General features: G+C 44.7%; 1 protein-coding gene across 2 annotated transcripts in view; it reads right to left on the bottom strand.

Annotated features, from left to right (window-relative positions):
• The window catches only part of lars2 (leucyl-tRNA synthetase 2, mitochondrial), a 183,961-nt gene that overhangs the window by 95,050 nt on the left and 68,458 nt on the right, over window positions 1-20,453 (bottom strand). For both annotated transcript variants that reach the window (XM_039736507.1, XM_039736508.1), the window contains 2 exons: window positions 16,455-16,515; window positions 7,825-7,914 (listed from right to left, as the gene is read on the bottom strand). In XM_039736507.1, the coding sequence (XP_039592441.1) occupies window positions 7,825-7,914; window positions 16,455-16,515 (151 nt within the window). The remainder of the gene's footprint in view (window positions 1-7,824; window positions 7,915-16,454; window positions 16,516-20,453) is intronic.

The following is a 20,453-nucleotide window of genomic DNA, read 5'->3' as shown; positions in this document are numbered from 1 at the left end:
TGTGCTTTGGGAACAATCAGAAAACGAAGTCTGGTAAAAAAAAAAAAATATATACTGTATCCTCTTTAATAAAACTCTATGTGCGTCCAGGTGTCCGTGTGTGTGTCTTCTGGTGAAGTGCGCATGCGTGGGGTCACACGGCACATGTTCAGTCTCTTCCTGTGCAGACACACACACAGGCGCCCACGCGACAGACACACGCACGCACACACACACACTGGCGCGCGCAGGACGCGCACACACACACACACTGGCGCGCGCAGGACGCGCACACACACACAAGGTGTGCGCGTGCATTGTTGCAATGTTACCTTTCTTGGTTGTTTATTAAATTTTCAAATGTTCATTTTTTTCCCTGTGCTTAAAACTCATTAAAAAAAAGTGTTTTTAGCGAGCGGGTCGTAAGGCTGTAGCGCGAACTCTTCCAGTCTTAGTTTTCTCTGTTGTTCAAGGTTTTCTTAGTGTTATTCAATGTTTTTACATTTAGTTTACTATTACGCTGTGTATTCAGTGGTATATTTAACTATATTTGTGCTTAAAAATGAAAAAAAATATATATTTACATACAGTTCATACGGTCTGGAATGGATTCATTGTATTTACATACAATCCAATGGGGGAAATTACTTCAGTTCACGACCAAATCGGGTTAGAACCAGAGTTTTGGAACGAATTATGGTCGTGAGCCGAGGTTCCACTGTATTACTGTCATACAAAAGAGAGTTAAGCATTTAAATCTATACAAAAGCAGAAATATTTCTAAATGTCTTATAAATGTAAAAATCATGCTGCTGTGCTTTTCTGAATGTAGAATAAAAAAAAATAACCCCAGCTAATTAAAGGAGCTCAGTGCTATCAGGTGTTGTCACAGATTAGGAATCTGGTTGGAACAAAAACCTGCACACACAGGGGGTCCCCAGGACTGAGGTTGGGAAACACTGCTATAATATAATATCTGTACTAATAAAAGGCAAAGCCCTCACCGTCTCACTCACTAACTGACTGACTCACTGACTCATCACTAATTCTCCAACTTCCCGTGTAGGTAGAAGGCTGACATTTGGCAGCTCATTCCTTACAGCTTACTTACAAAAGTTAAGCAGGTTTTGTTTAGAAATTCTATGCGTAACGGTCATAACTGGAACCTATTTTTTCGTCCATAGACTATAATAGACATCTGCTCGATGGCCTCCCACGTAATTTAGTGCCCGCCCATATAAGGCCGTCCGTCAGCGGCAATCCAATAGAAACACTGCCGGTAAATATTCACGGGTGAAGGACTGTGCTTATGCAGACGAAGATGAGATGGTCAGGGTGGTGTTTGGCACAAACTCAGCAAAACTGCGAGAGAAAGTTTTAAGTGCCGGGTCTTAGCTAACATTAGATACAGCCATGGACATCACACGAGATGGCACCAGCACAGCTGGGAACCTTCGATGCATGTACACCAAGTGGCTCACGTGAACTGACGCAGTGCACAGACAAAAAGCGACAGTTCCAAAGAGCGCTGAACAAAAACCGAATTACACAATTGAGAAGGCAGCAAAAAATTTGAAGCGTCTGATACATAGAATCATATTCATAAGCGCAGCTACTGCGGAAACAAAGCACACGGTGGAAAAAGTCAATGTCCCGCTAAAGGAAGACTGTGTAAAAAAAACCCGTGCATGCAGTGTGTAAGGTCTCAGATAAAGAAGAAGACGAGCTGTTTATTGATGCAGTAAGAAACGAATCGATGAATGAAACCTGTTATCTTTACAACGATTGACAAACACGGAATGTAACTTGAACACAACACATCCTACAAATACGAACCTGATTGAAAGAAATAATGATAATCAAATCCTTGATGACAGCAACACTCAGTAACACTCACAAAACAATTACATTAACAATCATGTTACATTATTTTTAAAATATTCCCTTTTCTTTTTCATAACTTCTTTAACACACTACTTCTCCGCTGCGAAACACGGGGGTATATATATATATATATATATATATATATATGTATATATATATCCCAATCTACATACGCTCAAATAGACAAACCACATGCCATGGCACAATGGAAGAGGCTTCACCTCTAGCGCCAACGTCCGAGGTTCGATTCCTGAGAGGGGGTGCACTGAGTATGTACGCCTGATGACCCCAAAATTAGGGCGAAACACGTGTCGCGTACTCTTTGCATTATTTCTTTAACACACTACTTCTCCGCTTGCTAGTAATATAATATAAATCTATAGAAAAATCCTGATGCAGCCTAATAACAAAAGCAGCCTGGCCCCAAACTCAAGAGCAGCCCTCTGACCCGCACAGGCCCAACAAACATGGGCACAGAGCTCTACTAAAGAAAATTACAAAAGAAATGAAAAAAGATGTTTGAACTTCTAAACCAGGAAAGGGTGACAAAGCCATTTCCAAGGCACATACGTGAGGGCCGTTATCTGGACATGGAGTGTGCAAAATAACTTATAGAAGAATAAGAAAATCCAAAGAACTGCTGGCCTCTCTAATCTCAGCTATTCAGGACTCCATGATAAGTGACAAAGTCGACCCTATGAACACACAGGAAAGAGGCTGAGGAAAAATGGGATTCATGGGAGAGAAGCAAAGTAAAAACCCATGCTGTGAAAAGGGAGCTTCAGTGCAAAGAAACCCCTGGATGTTCCTCAAGCCTTTTGAATAATAACACACATGTCAAGAGTAGAACTTGGTGGACAACACAGAGCCCACTGTCTCTGGTTTCTGACAGCAAGAACACCAGAACTACAATAAAAGACGGGGGCTATTGTGATGGCAGAGGGTATGCTTAGGAAGACCTGGCACTATTGAAGGAACTATGAATTGGGCATTTTACCAGAATATTCTTAAGGAGAATGTCCACTCATCTGTCCTGACCTGAAGCGTCATTAGGTTATGTTACAGGACAATGAGCCAAGGCCCCTTTTGACATACCATTTGGGGGTACCAGTGAGCCCAGCTTTGGCACTGCATTCCATGTTGGTTTTCTTTGGTCACTCCAGTGTCCTTACTGTTGGGCTGGCCACCCTGAGGCAAGTACTGTGCAGAGGGTCCCGTAATGGACGTGGCACCTTGTTGAGTGTTGGCTTCAGCCATGAAAAGGTTCAGAAAATGAAAGGGTGGGAGTATGGACAGAGAAGCTGGTATACTACCATAACTGGATTTCACATTCTTTGGGCTTCATGCCATCCTGACACCCCCAGTTAATGAAAACAACTCTGCTGTAGTCCCATCTAATGCCACCCTCTCTTGCTGGATTTTGGATCACCATGCCCACACTGACCCTCAACACACAGTTGATCTAGGTCATGGCAGGTGAGTGACCACAAATCTCCAGATTTTATAACAACTCCCTAACGTTAGGCCTGCTTACCATCAATGGCTTACAGAGATGAGGTCTACCCACTGACACAGAGGGGGCAAGACAACAGAGTCAAAAAACAAGGAGCTGGGCAGAGGGTTCAGGAAACAGACCACACTGCCATCTACTGATGGGTGGCAACTTTAAGTTTCTTGGAGTGACCATGAATGATCAGCAAAAATGGGCAGGGGACGATCATCAAGAACACTCACCAACAACTTTACTTGTTCAAAGCTCAGATGTCTTTGTCCTGCCAATGAAAGCTTGTGTGCCCCTTGTTTAATAAATAAATTGTGTCACCTATCAGTACCAGCAAAAGGTGACAAAGTTAAAAACTAAAACACAGGAGGGACACAACAACAAGCCTGTCCTTGTCATTCAACAGGCTCTCCTCTGTCCACACAGGCCGCCATGGCACATAACGTGAAGATCACAAGAACTACGGAAAGAAAATGCAGACGGCAGCAGGAAACGGAATCAACGGCGTGAAATTTAGTCAACCAACATGGCTGTGTCAACATCACCCAGGTAATTAGTTCCAGTTAACAAGTTTGAAGACACCTGCAATTACTTGAAAAAAAAAAAAAAACCACGGACTTGAAGATGAGATGCCAGCGAGCGTCACTATAATTACCATTCTGAAAACATTCAGTGTGAAGCACCGCACCGCGCTGTCTGCGGAGAAATCAGACATCTAATCATTAGCAGAATGACGGCGGCAATTAATGAAGGCAAATCTCATCAGAAACTGTTTGGTTCAAAGACGAGGCAGGAGGCCCCCTGGTGATGAAGATGGACTGGGCAATGAAGCTCAAGGCTGTCGGCTCAGTCTGCAGTCCCTGTGCAACCGAGGAAGGGTCAGAATTTAGGACGTGATGGGGACAGTCCAGCACGGAGACGTTCTCAGTGGAAAGAAACATCAAGAAGTACGGGTGCACAGTCCATAACTGCAGTCAGCAATAAAACCCCCTGGCCTCTAAACCAAGGTCAGGTGTGTCATTGTGTGGACACGACACTGTGAAACAAGACTTGTATGGCTCTTCGTAATTAGAATTGTGAATCACAGAATGCAACAGATAAACACCTGGCCACATGGGAGCGCCTTGGGGACACCACTCGGGGACAAGAGGGGACGCTGTCATTAATCAGCCCGGAACATTCCTCACCACTCCCTCCCAGGCTCAGAAAGCCACTCCCCTTTCTCGTCAGTCGCCATTTATTTAGCCGGAGAAAGGAAGAGGAAAGGAGAAAGGAAGAAGGCGATCAGTCCGATGCGGGGCCAACTGTGCGCCCTTAATAAACACGCAGAGGAGAAGGAAAGGAAACAGCGGCCTGATAATAGCCTATTTTTTTGCTTATTGTTAATAATTGTGTTATCCATTAAAATGCTAGGCTGGTACCACTACCACTGATCCTGTGTCGGAGTCATTGCTGACAACTTTTATTCTCCATTTTGGCTTTGCAGACTTGCTTTGTTTAGGTTTGGATTTCCTTTTCGGTTTCTTTAGTATTTATTATTTAGATCTTTACTCTTTGAAATTCATTCTTTCTTTTATTGACCTAGTTGCTTTGTACAGATGCTTAATTTCGCCAATAAATTATTGCACTACTTAATAAAGATATGCCGTGAAACAGTCAGTGTCACCATGTATGCACTTGCTTGGGCCATCAAGTGACAGCCAGTGAGGAAGAGGATAAGCAATCGAGTGACAAATGAACTGAACGGAGGCTATAGGCAAACACTTTACATTTAACCCTGCATGTGCTCAGGGGTACACTCAATTTGTCCAGTTTAGTGGGTCACGGGCAGCCAGTGGGCACACCACATGCACTTTAGAACAGGTAATCCACCGGAAGCTAAGCATGTACAGGCCCAGCCAGCACTTGGATTGGGAACCATCTAGGAAAAGCTTGTGGAGCTGCTGGTGAAGGAGCTGGTAGGGCCAGCATGGGGTGCTTAACGTGTGGTCTGTGTGTGGATCTTAGTGCAGTGATGGGGAGAAAAAAAAAAATGGTGCTGTCCTTCACAAGAGAAGTAAAACTGAGGGCTTGACTCTCTGTGGTCATAAAGGAGTGAGATTCTTCTGTTTTGTCCTTCACTGCTGCATTCGAGAACCTCTCCTAGTGTTTGAGGAGCTGATGCCCATGAGAAAACACCCTGGCCAGCAGCCCAGTGACGTCAAAGCAAAACTAACATCAAGGACGAGGATCCATTGACCTCATCGCTACTAGCCGCTGAGGTTCACCCCTGGCTTTACTGTTCTTTGTTCATCTTTTATTTTCATGTGGTCTTACAGGTTTATAAGAACCGTATGGTCACAGGTATACAGCTGTGAAATTCTTACTCATTCACGGGCGCCATCCTTAGTGAGTATAACTACCTGATCTGAAAACTGTCAGGACCAGTCAACTAAAGGAATAAGCGATACACAGAATATAAGAAAGAGAACATTGTTTATTGGGTTCACCACGAGAGACACTGGGACATAAACTGGGCATCCGAAGGCCTCACAGTAAGAAAGACACCACCCAGCAGGCCCTTGACGTCTGATGCCAGTAGTGAGAAGGGCACTTACTGAAGTGCAACACATTCAAGAAGAATGAAGAAGGTGGACCAGGGATGCCAAACATGCATTCATATTTGGAAATGGCCCAGGAACAGGGCTTGAAATTCATTTTTGAATCCCCCTTAAATTTAAAACACAAGGGGACTTACTGGTTTAAAAAGCACTTTGGTTTTAAGATTTCAGGCCTTTTTTAAATGACACAACTTACTCATTGCGGTGTTACCAGCGGGTCATAAGAACAGATAAGGTTATCAGCCAGTCGTTGAAATAACTTGTCATTTCTGCTGTTTTCTTTAATTCTGCATGCAGAGACTTCCATCCATGTTATGAATAAAAAACACTGGCTTGCTGAAGAAAGTAGAGTAACTTAACAGCATACTTATTTTTCTCAACTTATTTCCCATTCTGCTTTTTATTTCTTAATCCATGCCCTGGCGTGCAGTTCTCTGCAGCTTTAATACAGTTGAGCTGTCAACATACTGTGCGGCTGTGAATGTGAATGCTGTTAACTTAGGAAAGTTGAAATGTTTAGTTACAATCTGTGCTTAGGTGGCACATGTGTGCAGACTGTGGATCAGCACTGCCACCTCACTGATCCAGCGTGCCACCTGACTGTCAGTGAGGAGTTTGCATGTTCTCCTTATGCCTCTCTGCTTTTCTCTGAATTTCGAGAATGACGGTAACTGGTATTACTTGTAGTTTCCCAGTGAGCACGTTGGCTTTCAGATTACCATGAGATGTTGTCAAAACCAAACGGCATCTCCGGAAGATCATAAGAGAACGTAAAACGGAATTGTGGCATCACAGAGAAAGGCCTCCTACGAGGTCCCCACTGTCCTGCTGGACTGTCCGCCTTGTCAGAGTCAGAGAGGTGGCAGTCGTCCACGGGTGATTCTCTCACTGGGCTTTAAGCTTCCAGATTCCGGTTTAATGGCAGTCAGCCCACCACAAACATTTTAAAGAACTGACGAGGGTGAGTTTCTTTACATTTCTCAGCACAGCCACAAATTGGCAGCAGTCGGTACATCAAATAAAAAAGAATGAACCTGAATACCACTTCACTAAGCAATCCAAGTCAATTTACTGAATTTCTGTATCACTGGCACGCACGACATGCTTTTAATCCTTAAATTTAACAACGTTCAGCTCGGCTGTCTTATAAAGCGCAGTTTAAACCAAGGGGCTCAAGTCTGGCTGCACAGCCCACTGGGTGTTCCGGTCAAGAGCAACGGCAACAGGACGGTGACGTCCTGAGCATACGACCTTAACCAAACGTCAGCTATCAATTCCTATGAAACAAATCTGGCAGAATTATAAAACAGAGATTAAAAAAAATGACATATCGTTGCAATAAGTAAAAAGCAGTGCTTACCAAAAAAATATGAGCGGGAAATTCACGCGTTAAAAATTAGAATCTGTGTAAAAGTAGTAAGTTTGTGCAGGAGCCACAGAATTCTGGGCCGAATTTCAAGCCCTGCTTTATAGGAAGTCAGGGTGGAGCAAAACGTGTAATTGGACGTGACTCACGCCAAGTGTTAAAAACACTGCAAATAAAAAAACAAAGCCCACAGCCCACACTGCACAGTCCACTTCCCGTCCTTGAATTCTCCGTCTTTCGGAGTCTCGAGAGCAAAGGGAGATGGGGGGCTTTTGACACTTTCCTGTTAATTTATGCAAACTGGGAAGAGGATGGAGGGGGTCCCTCTAGACGCTCTGCCATCCAAAATGGTGCCTACATGCAAATGGAAAAAATTTACATAAAAGCTGCATGCCATTATGTTAATTACAAATGTCACCCTACAATGTTAAAAAAGAGCCTTAAAGCCTCAGCCACCTGCTCGAGCACAAAATGGCAGCATCTGAATCACTCACCTCCTTCTGATAAGCGAGGCCGGACTCGAACAGCTTAGTGAACAGGTACTGCGTCCATTTGTAGTAGTCGGGGCTGCAGGTGCTCACTTCCTGTGAGGACAGAAGAAAAACAAAATTAACATAGGAAATAGGAGGAGATGGACATGTAGCCATCTTAGAACCATGAATTGGAGGTCTGGAATAAATAAAAGAGAAGCCATTCTGAGGCGTCACACACAAGAGCTTGGGGGACTGGTTTAATGGGCGCACAAAGGGAAGGGAGTGTGTGCGACTCTGGTTGAACCCGCCCGATGGAGTGGTGGTGTCATCCGGGCCCCGCCCCTGGCCCCTCCTCTTCCCATAAGTGAATGCAAGAGGAGGACAAAGCAAGAAGCTGCGGTCATGTGACAAACCAGCACCTCAAACAAACCCTTGACACAATTAAACAGGGCCTTTATCTGTGATATAGTGCCTTTCATTAGGCCTATCCGTCTAGGTGATAGAGTGTCTTTCCCTAGTGCAATCCCTACTTATCTACCTATGATGATTGACTTATCAATATATTATATTGTGCCTATCGTGCCCTTCACTCGTCTAATTGTCGATGTTTTATATTGTGCCTATCATCTCTCGGATTTAGTGCCTTTCACTCTCTATGTGACAGAGTGCCTAGCTGCAGGTCTGATATTACACATTTCATTCTATCTGTTTATTTTATTGTGCCTATCATCTATTTATCTGTGATATAGCGCCTTTCACTCATTCACTTACCTCTGCCCCACCCCAGTGTTATCTGAGATGCAGCGGCACCTGATGTGTCTTTTGCTTTGTGCTTTAATTCTTTTTTTCATTTTGCTAGTTTTGGTCCCTGCTTTCACATTGAGGTCCTGTTTTCCTTTTATGCAAAACCTACTTTGTTTCCTTTGCTTGCCTTTTCAAAGTAACAATTTTGAATTCTTATAATAAACCTTTGACTATTAAAGGAACGTTGCCTGGTCCCTTGGACTCTCTTGCCCCTTTCAAAGATATTTTTCGACTTTAAAGCCTTTGCTCCACTTTGGGCCTGTGAAGGCCATCAGCCTGCCTCCCGAGTTTGGGTGGAGGCTGCTTCAAGTGCTGAGGTCTCTTCTGTTGTTACACACTGGTCTCAGAGTGGAGGTCTGCTCTTTTGGTTTTAAATTTAAACTGGTATGATCACAACAGATGCTATATACGGGAAGTTAAAAACAGAGATAAAACAATGGAAAAGGCACTAAATAATGCATATACCGTATACATATACAGATATGAAATGTACTGTACAGCACACAGACATGGGGGTCAGGAGGTTGCTGGTAAGGGGTGTGTGGCACTCCCGATGTCTTTGCAAAAGGTCGAAGGTTCAAGTCTTTAGAGCCCTGGCGCTTCCCGTTTGCAAGACATGGACGCTATCCAGTGACCTAAGACCAGGACAGGACTCTTTCATGTGTCTCTTCAGAGGGTCCTTGAGTACCACTGGTTTGACTTTGAGTTGCTCAAGGAGTCCCGGGTGAGGAACGTCACCTGCATTGTGAAAAGAGTGGTAGTTACGGCACTACGGCCAGGTGGTGCCATTTCCCCGAGGGTGATCGGCTTGCAGGACCACGCCAAGAGGGTCCCCTCGTAACACCTGGCTGTGGCAGATAGAGGGTCATTTCCGGAGGGTGGGACTGGACTGCGTTTCTGCCTGGGGGGTTGCCAACCAAGATCCTGAGCTGTTTGGTCATGTGGTGGGTGCAGCAGTGTACTGTACCAGTGCATGCTCCCCAACCTGACCTGTACACAGATAGAGAATGTGACAGGATGTGATATGAAAGGCACTGCATAAAGCAGAGCTTGAGGCTGACAACGTCAATAAGCACAGGTCTACAAAGGAAGGGTCTTAGGATTCTGAGAAATTAATTCATGCATTTATTTCTAGTAAGATTGACGACTGCAATGTGGTGTTCACTGGATGTTCAAACTGTTCTTTATTCAGCCTCCAGTTCATCCAAAATGCTGCTGCAAGAATTATTACAAGAACAAGAAAATACGAACACATAACTCCAGTTCTTAAATCCTTACATTGGCACCAGTTAAGTTTTGGGCAGATTTCAAAATCCTCCTTTTAACATATAAAGCCTTAAATGGCCAAGGTCCGGCTTACTTGTCTGAACTCATCATGACTTACAAACCTGAGTGCACATTAAGATCTCAAGATGCCGGTCTGCTTAGGATTCCAAGGATTAATAAAATAACAGTGGAGGGCCGTGCCTTTAGTTACAGGGCTCCCTAAACTGTGGGGTGGTCTGCCTGCTGCTATAAGAGACGCCCTTCGGTCTCAGGCTGAAGACTCACGACTTCAGTTTAGCACACCCTGACTAGAGCTGCTGATTAACTGTACAGACTGCATCTCTGTTGGTAGTCATTAGCACTAAAACATAAATCACATGAGAGTTAGAATTTGTTACCAACCCTCACTTCAACAGCCATGGACACTGTGAGAGGGACTTTAAAGTCACAGTGCTTATGGGCAACTTCAGAACACAGCAAGAGAGAAAAGAAGGGGAAGTTAAGCTCATGTTAAAATGTAATACATTACAGCATGGCTTGAACAGAGACAAGAGTTTTATAGCCAGGTATGAGGGCAGTTTGCATCTCTCAGACTGGCACAGATAACCTGTCTACAGAGCCACACTGTTTTGAAAAACTCATCACAGACTTCAAAGGACTTTGTTGGACAGTTATCTTATCCAAAAATCTCTTGGCCAGACATTGTTCTTCTGTCTCTTGTTAAATTAATCTTAGCCTGAGTGAACCTATTCATTTTTTACATTTAAGATTTTTCCTTTAAAGATTTACCATTGTTGTTTCTTGTCCTAGTGTGTGGATATAAACACAGGAAACTTCAGTTTCTGGATTACATCTCGCCTGAAGAAGGGGCCTGAGTTGCCTCGAAAGCCTGCATATTGTAATCTTTTTAGTTAGTTAATAAAAGGTGTGATTTTGCTTGGCTCTTCTCTACATCCATAATGGCTAACACGGTACAACACCCTAGTATTACTAACCCTCACTTCTTCTGTTTCTCTTCTCAGTACTCAAATGTGCCACTTGGTGCCACTGCCCACCTGCCAAGCTGTTCTGCCTGCCTAAGGTAAAGTCATCTCTGATGGAGGATCGCAGGAATCGTGGGGTAGAGGGGTCCTTTCATCGGATTGGCTGTCTCAGCTGTGGAATGACCAATTGGGGGAGGCAGCTTGATGGCTGAGGTCTCCAGGACTAACCCTAACCCTAATTTGAACAAATCCAAATCATATTATGGGATATCATCTCCTGTTAAATTCTGCTCTGTACTTGTAATAGTTTTATTTTTATATTGTATTGAGGGTGACTTGTGTTCTGTTCTGTGTATTTTATTGTATTGACCCCCTTCTTTTTGACACCCACTGCACACCCAACCCACCTCTTTGAATTGCCTTTCCTGAGGGTTCTTCCACTTTTTCCCTACTGTGGTTTTTTTTTGGGAGTTTTTCCTTGTCTTCTTAAGAGATTCCAGGCTGGGGGGTCGTCAAGAGGCAGGGCCTGTTAAAGCCCATTGCGGCACTTCTTGTGTGATTTTGGGCGACACAAAAATAAATTGTATTGTATTGTACAATCCATACTTTACAAATGTCTCCTGCCTTGTCCACGTGTGCTTTGGCACACTCTCACACTTTTGCAAATCACACAAAGCAGTGGTCATCATCACCACCACCAGCATCAAGTTGATGGCACCTGCTGTGAGAGCTCACGGTGAAGACTTCAGCAGCCAGATGAGGTATGAAAGCACCAGAGGCAGGCGTGCGTTTTCAATGAAAGCTGCCTGCACTTCCCAGGGGGCACTGGACAGCCGGGTGCCTCTTAGCAGGCCGCACATCTAAGAGATCATTTAGAGTAAATTGCTTGGCTGCTTTCAGAGTTCGCCTCCTGCGACACAGCCAGCCGAGTGGTCGGTGGCCGCTGTTTAGTTTTTTTTTTTTGGTCGTCTTTCCATCAGCTCGAGGGCTCTTCTGTGTCTCATTTGCTCTCGAGAGGTCAGGCTGAAGCCGGGGTGTCGCTGCACTTCTGATTCTGAAGATGGAGCGCTACAAGCTTAAAAGTTAAGGCGAGAGCCGTCTGAGTGGCGTCAGCCGCTTTCTTTGAAGATTGAAATTTGCTCAAATTACGGAGCATGAAAAGCCAATCTGGCCTTAATGTCAGCAAGCAGCACAGCGCTGAATAAAAGCGAGACACAGCAACTGAGGACGCATTGAGTGGGCAGTGCAAGGCAGGCCAGGTCAGCACCACAAGACTGCGTTCCCCATGGAAGTCACTACATAAAAACTATTACTGATTAAAAACGTTAAATCTAAATTCAGACATGCCAATTACGTTGTTTCTGCTCAAACTCTATGTCAGTGAAAGCACATCTCGTGTATTGTATGCCATTCTAGCCACCATAACACGAAAATAAAGAGAACAGCATAGCAGGATCAACCACATGCATTCATGATGTAAAGAACCAGTCGGCATGTCACAGGCTTAAGAGATCTTGAAGCCCTGGACTCAGACGGCACTGTGTTGGGGTGGTCGGGCGTTAACTGAGGCCTTCCAGATTCTGACAGTTCATCCACAGGGGCTCACACAGTCAAAGAGTGGATAACATTCAGGAGGACATGCAGTGGAAACTGAGGGCAGGGCATTCAAGACAGAAATCGCAAAGTTCTTCTTCATGCAGACAGTCACTGGGATCCGGAACAAACTATGGCGCCATTTACTGAAACGTCTATATAAAAATACATATATACAGTATATATAGTCAGACAGTTAGTCCAACCCCATAAAACACTCCCTACACCTAAGTAAATACAGGACAGGAATTATTACGTGTGACGCCACTGCTAACTTTTGTTCTGCCTGTCTCCTTAGACTGGAGGAAGAACTAAAACCCACAGAGCCACTCATGTCATTTCCCCCGATTGCCAAAAACCAACCCAGTGAGCTCCATCAGGAGTCAGGGTTCACTCAAGGACCTCGCCTGGTCCGTCACTAAGAGCTCCAAGCCTCTAGGCTGTTTTTTCCACCGCATTTAACACAATGTTAAGATCACAATTAAACAAGGCTTCCCACGAGACCCCAACTCTCATTCCATGTCATTGTTTTCATTCACAATCTATAAAAAAAAACGATTCAACAGGTGACACTCATGGATTGGATGACATCCCCTCACATATTTCATACATTCTTATAATCATGCAGAAGCAGTGGATTCAGAAAATATTCAGACCCCTTCACTTTCTGCACACTTTTGTGCTGTAGATTTCATTTTGAAAGGAAATGTCTGAAATACCCCATGATGACAAAGTGAAAACGTTTTAGGAAAGGCTTGCAAATCTGAAATCACTCATTCCTAGAAGTATGCAGACCCTTCATTCATTATTTTGCAGCAATTCTAGCTGTGTGTCTTCTTGGGTAAGCCTCTACAAGCTTTGCCCACCAGGATTTGGGCAGTTGATTCCATTCTTTCTGACTGATCCTGTCACGCTCTATTAGACTGGATGAGAAGCATCTGTAAACTGCCATCTTCAGGTCTCTCCACACAAGTCTGAGCTTTGGATGGGCCACTCAGAGACCTGTTTCAAAGCCACGTCAACGTTGACTTGACCATATTCCTGGAGCCTTTGTCATGTTGAAAGCTGAAGCACCACCCCAGTCTGAGGTCACAGGTTTTCTTCAACATCTTCTGATGGATGGAATGCTGCGGAGATGGTCGACTTTCCAACGGCTTCTCCCATCTCAGCAGAGGACTTCTGAAGCTCTATTAGACTGACCATTGGTGAGGTGGGGATGGACTCTGGTGGGCTATGCATACAGTATGTGCTGTGTGTTTCCCGTGTCTTATGCATGTATTGATTAGACACATAACACAATAGTGATAACAGCCTGTACTAGAAAATCATAAGCAAGTCCAGGGTTGGCTGTATTTTATTGTAGCAACTACTCCATTATAAAATGAGTTAAGCAGGTTGACTTACCACATGACCGGCTAGAACTTGAAAAAAAGTGCCATTTGAGGTCAATATTGTGTTAAAGCACAAGGTATATGTCATGAGACTGTTGTCATGGGTAAAACATGTCACTAACGGGTGAAATGAGAAGAAACATAAGACCTAGATGGGATTGGTCAAGGGACCAGAGACCACCATGGAAAGAATGTCAGCCCCTACTCTACAATGTCCCACTGGCCCAAAAATACCATAAGGAAATATTACAATTTTAAAAAGTGGAGGCAGAGCCACAGTCCATTATTTGTCCAATGGATGACTTAAATCCCAGTGGGCTGAGCCTCAGTCCAATATCCACAGCTACAACACCCCACCTACTCCTATAGACTTGCTTCGGCCAAGGGCCTCCACCCAAGGACCAAGTACTGCATCGGACCACAGCCGATGTGAGGAAAACTCTACTCAGAGTCAACCCATGGAAGGCTGCTGGACAGACAATAGCCCTAGCAGGGCACTCAGAGAACGTGTAGACCAGTTGGCGGATGCTCTTCTCACTGACATCTTCAACATCTCGTTGAGCAATGCCACTGTTCCAATGTGCTTCAAGACTACTACCATCATTCCTGTGCTGAAGAAGTCCTTAGTGTCAAAGGCTATTACCGTGTTGCATTCACACCCATCATCATGAAGTGTTTTGAGAGGCTCATCATGAGGCACATCAAGACACTGCTGCCCCCTTCACTGGACCCCCTGCAGTTCGATAACCAGCAAAATCGTTCAATGGATGATACCATAGCTACCATCCTGCATCTGGCCCTCTCTCACGTGGACAAGATGGACACATACATGTAAATGTGTTCAACACAATCATTCCTCAGCACCTGATTGAAAAGCTAAGCCTGCTGGGTCTGCATTTGGATCCTAGACTTTCTGGCTGAGAGACCTCACTCAGTCAGGATTGGAAAGAGCACATCTAACATCACCATACTGTGCACTCGTGCTCCACATGGCTGTGTGTTTAGTCCACTGCTGTTCATTTTACTGACTCAGAACAATGCAGCAATGCACAGCTCAAACCACATCATCAAGTTCGCTGATGACATGACTGTGGTGGGCCTCATCAGCAAGAACGACGAGCCAGCATACCGAGAGGAGGTGCAGTGGTTAACAGACTGATGCAGTGCCAACAACCTGTCCCTGAACGATAAGACAAAACAACGGAGATGGTTGCCGACTTCAGAAGATCTAGAAGTGACCACTATCCGCTGTACATCAGTGGCTCAAGCATGGAGGTCATCAAGAGGCTCAAATTCCTTGATGTTCACCTGGCAGAGAACCTCACCTGGTCCCTCAACACCAGCTCCATAGCCAAGAATGCCCATCAGCATCTTTACTTCCTGCAAAGGCTCAGGAAAGACCAACTCCCATCATCCACACTCACCACCTTCTATGGAGGGACTATTGAGAACATCCCACGGTCTGGTTTGGGGATTGCTCCATCATGACCCTGCAGTGGATAGTGAGGACAGCTGAGAAGATCATCGGAATCTCTCTTACCTCCATCATGGACATGTAAACCACACCCTGCAGTCACAAAGCCACCAGCACTGTGGGGGACCCGGTGCACCCCATACAAACTATTCAACAGCACCATTTATTTCTATAGGACCATTTAATACAAATGATGGAGCTCAAAGTGCTTTACAAGATGAAGAAAGAGAAAAAAAACAAAACATAAAAGTAAGATTAGGCAATGCTAAGTAATAAAGAATAAAGTAAGGTCCGATGGCCAGGATGACAGAAAAAAAAAAAAAAAAAAAACTCGAGAGGGCTGGAGATAAAAAAAAAAAAAAAATCTGCAGGGGCTCCAAGGCCACAAGACCACCCAGCCCCCTTTTGGGCCTTCACTACCAGAACGTGTAATGGTTTCTTCCCTCAAGCTGTAAGACTCCTAAACACTCGTGGACTAGACTGATAGCACACACACACACCTTCCCACTCCACTAGGTCATGTCTTTATATTTTTTATGAATATTATACTGTTACCTTCTTCCTAATTCCAACGTCATCTTTACATCTGTTCCTTCTATTAAAATATTGTCACATTTTGGCAAAACAAGCTACTGTTTGTTTTTTTTTTGTACCTTTGCATATCATAAATGTGTGCAGGTCAGCACTGCACTCTCTTTGTTTGCACATTCGTGCACTTTATGTTATAATGTGTCACTTTTTCTGTAGCCCCGAGTGGTCCCAGAGGGACGTTGTTTCATTTCACTATGTCTTGTGTTAGGGTTCAAATGACCCGACATGACTTGACCAGAAGGAACATGTTAGGCTAAGAGGCCAAACAGCTCAAGTGACAAAACAAAGCCTGATACAGAAGGGCAACCTGCAGGTTCACAGTGTGGAAGTTCAACACAGGAGTCAAAGCAAAGACGATGGAGGCTGCCACCGATCACTGGGCTGCACAGCGTCATGGACTGAATGTTCAAGTGCCTCCATGACAATCAGACGTTGTCCCTTTGAAGTGGCACACAATGCACCAGCAGACAAAGCTAAAACAAGAGATGGGCTACTGCACTGAAAATCAATTCACATATTTTAGAAATAAAAGATGAGATGCTTACTCACCCTGTCCCAGGAAAAGCAGAGGCCCAGGCTGTGCAGCTGCTGTCTCATATGAGTGATGTTGCTAAAGAGAAGGAAGAAGAGTAAACATTCAGAAATGGCAGCCTAGTAGACGGTCTGTAAAGCACAGAGTCCCAGTTCAGTCACCACCACTGACCCTGAGCAGGCCCACCGACAGCAGGGACCCTTATAAGCACTTTGGATTGGTGTTCATCACTCAGCTGATCCGTATTTGATAAAGCACAATGACAAGGTGCTTAATAGGCTTAACGAGATTACAATACAATATCAAAATGGCGCTCCACAGACCAGTTTCATGCACTGGCCAACATACACACCTTCTCAGAGCACGACCAGTTTGGAGTTAACGATTCACCCAGTCGGCATGTCTTTGTGTGTACAGAAGGAAAATCCAGGCAGACATCACCACAGAAGGTGCTATATATAATAACTATTAAGTGTAAAGCACTACATGAAACTGACCAATGGTGTGACCCGCATCAGCCAGTATTGGTTCCTGCCTCCAAGACCGTGTTCACCTCAAAATCAACTGCATGAAGGAAACCTCAAGTACAGTTTGCTCATTATACATGCAAAATGTCACCATTTTATTGGCTAACTAAAAAGATTACAATATGCAAGCTTTGGAGGCATCTTACCTGAAGAAGGAGCCTGAGTCGCCTCCAAAGCCTGCATATCGTAATCTCTTCAGTTAGGGGTCACTTTGCTTGACGTCTCACTACATTCTTAATGGCTAACACGGTACAACACCCCAGTACTCAACTCTTTCAGGGCTGATGTCGACTTTAGTCGCAATTTGGGGGTAGAGGACGGTAATCAGCTGTGACAAAACTCGCCCTTACGTTTTAAGTTTGACTCTCTTTGCTAGGAGGAAAGGTGAGTAAGTTTGTTGATTTGCTCTCGATTCCCTGCGTGAGTAGCAAAGAGCAAACAACCTCTAAAATGGCACTGGACGTTGCCATGGACGTTTTACATATTATCGCTGAATCGGACTCTCACTTGTCGGACTTGGAATCTGATGCAAGTGATCAGGAGATGGACATCGAAAACGAAAGTGGGGTACCCGCATCAGCTGATCAGTCCCCAGTTTGTGTAGCTGATACACCTACAGCAGCGTTCGCCTGGGAGGACCACCACTGGAGGTACAAACCACATTGCGTCACACTGCGATTGCCACATCCAGGCAACCGGCCCACCGTGCATTCCTGCTGGCCATCAAGGCGCCCTCGCACTGCCACCAGAGTTGCCGAAAATGTGCCAACAGCAGCCACAGCACATAGCAACAGGTGTTTTATGTTGATTTATGTGTGAAACCATTGCTTTGTGTGCTTTACAGAAAACTACATTTTTTGGAAAAAATATTCAGCCCTCAAAGAGGTAAGATATATTTGATTGCAATCGCCATTATAAACATCAACCATGTACTGATTGCGCTTTCGTCATCCGTGGGCCTCTTGTGATTGACAATGGCCATCTGTGACTCTAGGACGAGTTAAGAATGTATGAATATTAACTGTCACGGCTAGGGGGCGCTGTTCAGCCACACCAACCCTCTGGATGGGTCCCTGTTGGCAGACGCACACACTCACTCTTAATGGGCAGATTTAGACATGCAGGACAAGATGCCAGTCTGCGTCAGGACACGCTCACTCACCCTGTCCCAGGTCGGGCCCATTCTTAACGTAATCTGCACCTCTCTTCGGGGCAATTGATGTTTAAAAAAAAAAAAATAAAAAGTCAGTTTGACAAAAAGTGTTGATTTCAAATTCCTAAATAATAAAAATACAATAAGGGGCTTAGAACAGCTTTGTTATACTCAGAAAGTAAAAATCGAACATGCAAAGAATGGACAAGGGGCCAACAAAGGGAAGTGAACAACAGGAGCGTGACAAACTGATTGTTCTGAATGCGTTCAGCGCTCATTTTAGAGGTTTCTTGATGTTCCACTGGTTTTTGAGTTACAATGTCCTTTTGTTGTTATGAATTACTTTCTACCGCCATCTTGGTTATTTACTGTTTTGTCTTTGCCTTGTTGTTATGGGTGTGCCCTCAGAGGTCATGACCTGCATTGGCGAGCGACACAACAGGTTGAAAATGACACCCATGAGGTCATTTCCCTATCCAAGTTCATGGATTCCAAAAAGCTTTTCGACGCTCGATTTTCTGATCAGTGATTCTCTCTGCGGAGTTTCTTTGTGACTTTCCAGAAACAAAACAAAACAAAGTCACAATCTGAACAATGCCATGTGGACATTTTCTCACTTGTTTTAGGACGGCACGTTTGACTTCGTCCTCGTCGGAGCTTTATGATCCCAGTGATGGGGTTTAGTTACATCACTTGGGGCAACGGTCGCCTGGAATATGTGTGTGTGTGTGTGTGTGTGTCTCACTGGGAGTTGGCACCTTTCCCCAGTCCTATCATTGGTGGAATGGCTGAATTTGTAAGGCCGGCCAATGGTACGTGGGGAGGGGAGCCCCTGGCATGGAGGGTCCAACAGAATGTATGGGGAGGAGCCAACGGGATGTAAATGGGTGGCGGGAAAAAAGAGAGAAGAAGCGCAGCGCCAAGAGAGAAGAGGACGCCATAAAAGGAAAAAAAGAGATGGACACCCATGGAAAACGTCAGCTGAACCCGGGGGTAATTTCAGGACCAATTAGTTTTCCTTTCTGGTGAAGGGGACCTGACGGGCCTGCACAAGGGACGTTTCCCGGGACAGGAGGTATGGTCGGCGCAGCATTCCCCACCACAGACTGAGATAGTCATCCCTTAGACTTTGAATACATTATTTTGTCTTTTTCTCTTTCTCAAATGTATGAATTAGTGGCGTATGTGCTCGAGTGTCTTGTGCCTTGATGTGTGTTGTGTGGGAAGCGTTGCAGCGTAATAAGATGTATATGGGGTTTTGTTACAGTAAGTGTGTGTCACTTCTTCCAATAATCATTTTTAACTTAACTCTACCTTCACTGGTGTGTTTCTGTACTTGGGGTGGTGTTGTGGGAAAGTAGTGTTGGTCGCTCGCACCCCGGATTATTATTATTTTTATTCTTTGCTGCCGCTCTAGGAGGGCAGCACATATTATAACCGTGCCAGCCCTGGGAGCGGTCCAACACAAATCACCTCCTTCGTTCTTCTGATGATGTGAGCTGCTCAGGGCTGAAGAGGGACTCAGCAGTGGGACTGCACTAAGTTCTGCTTTTACATTGAGTGGAGGTCCTTCAACTAATCGAGTGCACGTGATAAACCCCACCAGGCCCAAATGACCTTCCTGACTGATACAGAAGCAGCAAGGGAGCTGTCCTAGACAGCGTAGATTGGCATTTTGGAAACTGCACGCATTTTGCTTGAAAGGGCACAGCAGGTGGCATTAGTTTTGCTCGGATGAGTTAAGATGAACCGCATTTGAACTCTGCAGCCCGACACACTGCTGTTCCATTCAGGGCAAGCACTGAGACGCCCTGTTTAAATTTTATGCATTTTGTTTCTTTCCCGAGTGTCTAACACATTATCACCAGAAAGTCTAGAATTCCAGCTCTGGGAAACTGGGCATGATACACATGCACCTTTGACAAGATAAGTTGTTTTGCACAGAATTTTATGAAGAAAACTTGTAATCCTAGTTTCTATGTGTCACGTCCCCACTCTGTGTGTGAAATGGTGAATTTCAAGGAGAGGCTGCTCATGTGGGTGCCAGAATGATGAACAAAGAGTTGAATATGACGCAGCAGGTCATCCAAACACAAGGAGGACGTTCAAAAAGATCTGAAGTGCATCTGCTCATCATGTAGGTCCCCACTCACTCGCCCTTGTCACGGTACACGGTGTTAAGTCGGTGCGCGCTAGGAGTTCATAGCCGGACGGCGCTCAAGGAGCCCCAAAACACAAATGAAGCACAAAGTATTTTGACATCAAAGCCACCAATATTTACTGTAGGAAAAATCCTATTTCAGTACCCCAAAAGAAGAAGAAGAAGTATTTGCTGG

This window comes from Polypterus senegalus, chromosome 15, assembly GCF_016835505.1.
Source record: "Polypterus senegalus isolate Bchr_013 chromosome 15, ASM1683550v1, whole genome shotgun sequence".
NCBI classification, from domain to species: domain Eukaryota; kingdom Metazoa; phylum Chordata; class Cladistia; order Polypteriformes; family Polypteridae; genus Polypterus; species Polypterus senegalus.
This window is presented reverse-complemented; position numbering and strand designations above follow the sequence as displayed.